We start from the raw sequence: 1,725 nt of genomic DNA, 5'->3' as shown, positions 1-1,725 counted from the left end.
GAGAAGGAAAAAGAGAAGGAGAAGGAGAAAGAGAAGGAGAAGGAGAAGAAAGAGAAGGAGGAGGAGGAGAAGGAGAAGGAGAAAGAGAAGGAGAAGGAGAAGGAAGAGGAGAATGAGGAGAATGAGAAGGAAGAGCAAACAACAACAACACATGACATCAACAAAGCATACTGACAACACAACACAGCGAACTCGACCATTTTACAGACAACTTAACCATTTCACAACACAATCCAAAAACAAATATCATTATCCAAACAAGTAATCACAAAATCACCTTTAGAATAGGAAAGTGATGAGGTGTCGGAGTATCAAGCCCCCTTGAGTTCGCATGTGAAGGAGTATCAATCTGCAGTAGTGTATTGATAGTGAAACATTAATTAGAACCGTACCCACGTAACTCAGCATATCAAAACTTATAGAGTTGAATTCTAATCATTTACCTCCTGTTCTCCTTCTCTTCGTGGGTGGCTACTTGCGTCGGCCGGTGTTGTCGAGGAAAAGGGCAAGGTCGGCAAATTCATTTGCTTCGCCCATGCATTGAACTCTTCGCGCATCTCATTGCGCACTTGCTCTTTAATTGATGCCACTGTGGCATCGAAGTTCTATGGTGAGTTCACACTTTCTCGGGATCTTCCAGATTTGGTATATTCGGGACCCATTACCTTCTCCCATCCTAGCAAGCTCCCCCCAGCACCTAATACCCGTCCCGGATGGTAGGGCTTTCCCATAGCCAAGGTGAAGGGGTCCTTCTCTACCGTCGGGACGAGCTTTCCTTCAACAAGCTCTCCAGTGTACTCAAGCTGTAGCAAAAACAAAATGGCAACATGAAGTCAATGTTTATATAAAGTGATATACATGCAAATGAATAAGTTAGTTCACTTGTTCATAGTTGCTTACTAGCTTATCTGTCATTTCTTTGGTTTCCAGAGCCTTGATGGACCATTTTCCGGTCTTCTTGTCCCGCGAATGCATAGAGCAAAAGAAATCCCCAGCACGACTCACCAAAGTACTGGTCGTGGAGTCAGACAGCGCTGTGGAGGACCCTAGAAGCGCAGTGGGGTATACTCCTTCACTCACCCACGTATCCCTCCATTCATCATACGTCATTGCTCCCATATGATGGTGGTATTGCTTTTGCAATGCATTCCTGGAATTCCGCTCCCTCATTTCCTACATAAAAAGATATATATGTTAGTTTCATTACTAATAAAAAAGACGATAAATTACAACACAATTTTCATCAGAGTTCTTTAAACTTACAATTTCTTCTTTTTTACATTTTTGATGAACGAAAGCCTCCCAATCATCCTTCAATATGCTAGGCCATATTTGCCAAGGGAGTTTCTCTTCATCGATGACATCATCATCACTGCCACCTCCTTTCTTGTTCTTTGGTTTCCTCACAAGTTTCTTTGTTACAAACCGACGAACTAAGTTACACTTGAAGCTTCTGAATCTTGCCGCAAGTAAGGACTCAAACACCCTTCGCTTGGCGTACTCATTTGGAATGTTAAATAGACTCTGCAAGCACAAATAACAAACATTATTGGTTTGCCCATAACATAATAATAAATTGAAATTGTTTATAAATAATCACATCAAATCAAACTTACCCTGGTATCATTCCAAAACGTGTCAATCAAGCCTGTAGGTACGTCGCTCATACGAAGCGTAATGGGGATTTTGCGCGCACAAATCCCAACTTGACCAGCATACTGACGA

At 42.1% G+C, this 1,725-nt stretch overlaps 1 protein-coding gene across 1 annotated transcript; it reads right to left on the bottom strand.

Moving 5' to 3' along the window:
* Positions 1-561: 561 nt before the first annotated feature.
* Positions 562-1,147, bottom strand: LOC110699877. The gene is made up of 2 exons (XM_021877388.1): positions 901-1,147; positions 562-803 (listed from the first exon to the last, which is right to left on the bottom strand). Exons 1-2 carry the CDS (start codon positions 1,117-1,119, stop codon positions 606-608), a joined length of 417 nt encoding a protein of 138 aa, XP_021733080.1. The 5' UTR covers positions 1,120-1,147; the 3' UTR covers positions 562-605.
* Between the last annotated feature and the right edge of the window lie 578 nt (positions 1,148-1,725).

The sequence above is a fragment of the Chenopodium quinoa genome, unplaced genomic scaffold (assembly GCF_001683475.1).
Source record: "Chenopodium quinoa cultivar QQ74 unplaced genomic scaffold, ASM168347v1, whole genome shotgun sequence".
Taxonomy (NCBI): Eukaryota; Viridiplantae; Streptophyta; class Magnoliopsida; order Caryophyllales; family Amaranthaceae; genus Chenopodium; species Chenopodium quinoa.
This window is presented reverse-complemented; position numbering and strand designations above follow the sequence as displayed.

Coding starts and splice junctions, on each gene's coding strand:
- LOC110699877 (XM_021877388.1), bottom strand. CDS start 1,119: ATGGGAGCAATGACGTATGATGAATGGAGGGATACGTGGGTGAGTGAA. Junction 804..900: donor AAGAAATGACAGATAAGCTA/GTAAGCAACTAT, acceptor TTTTTGCTACAG/CTTGAGTACACTGGAGAGCT.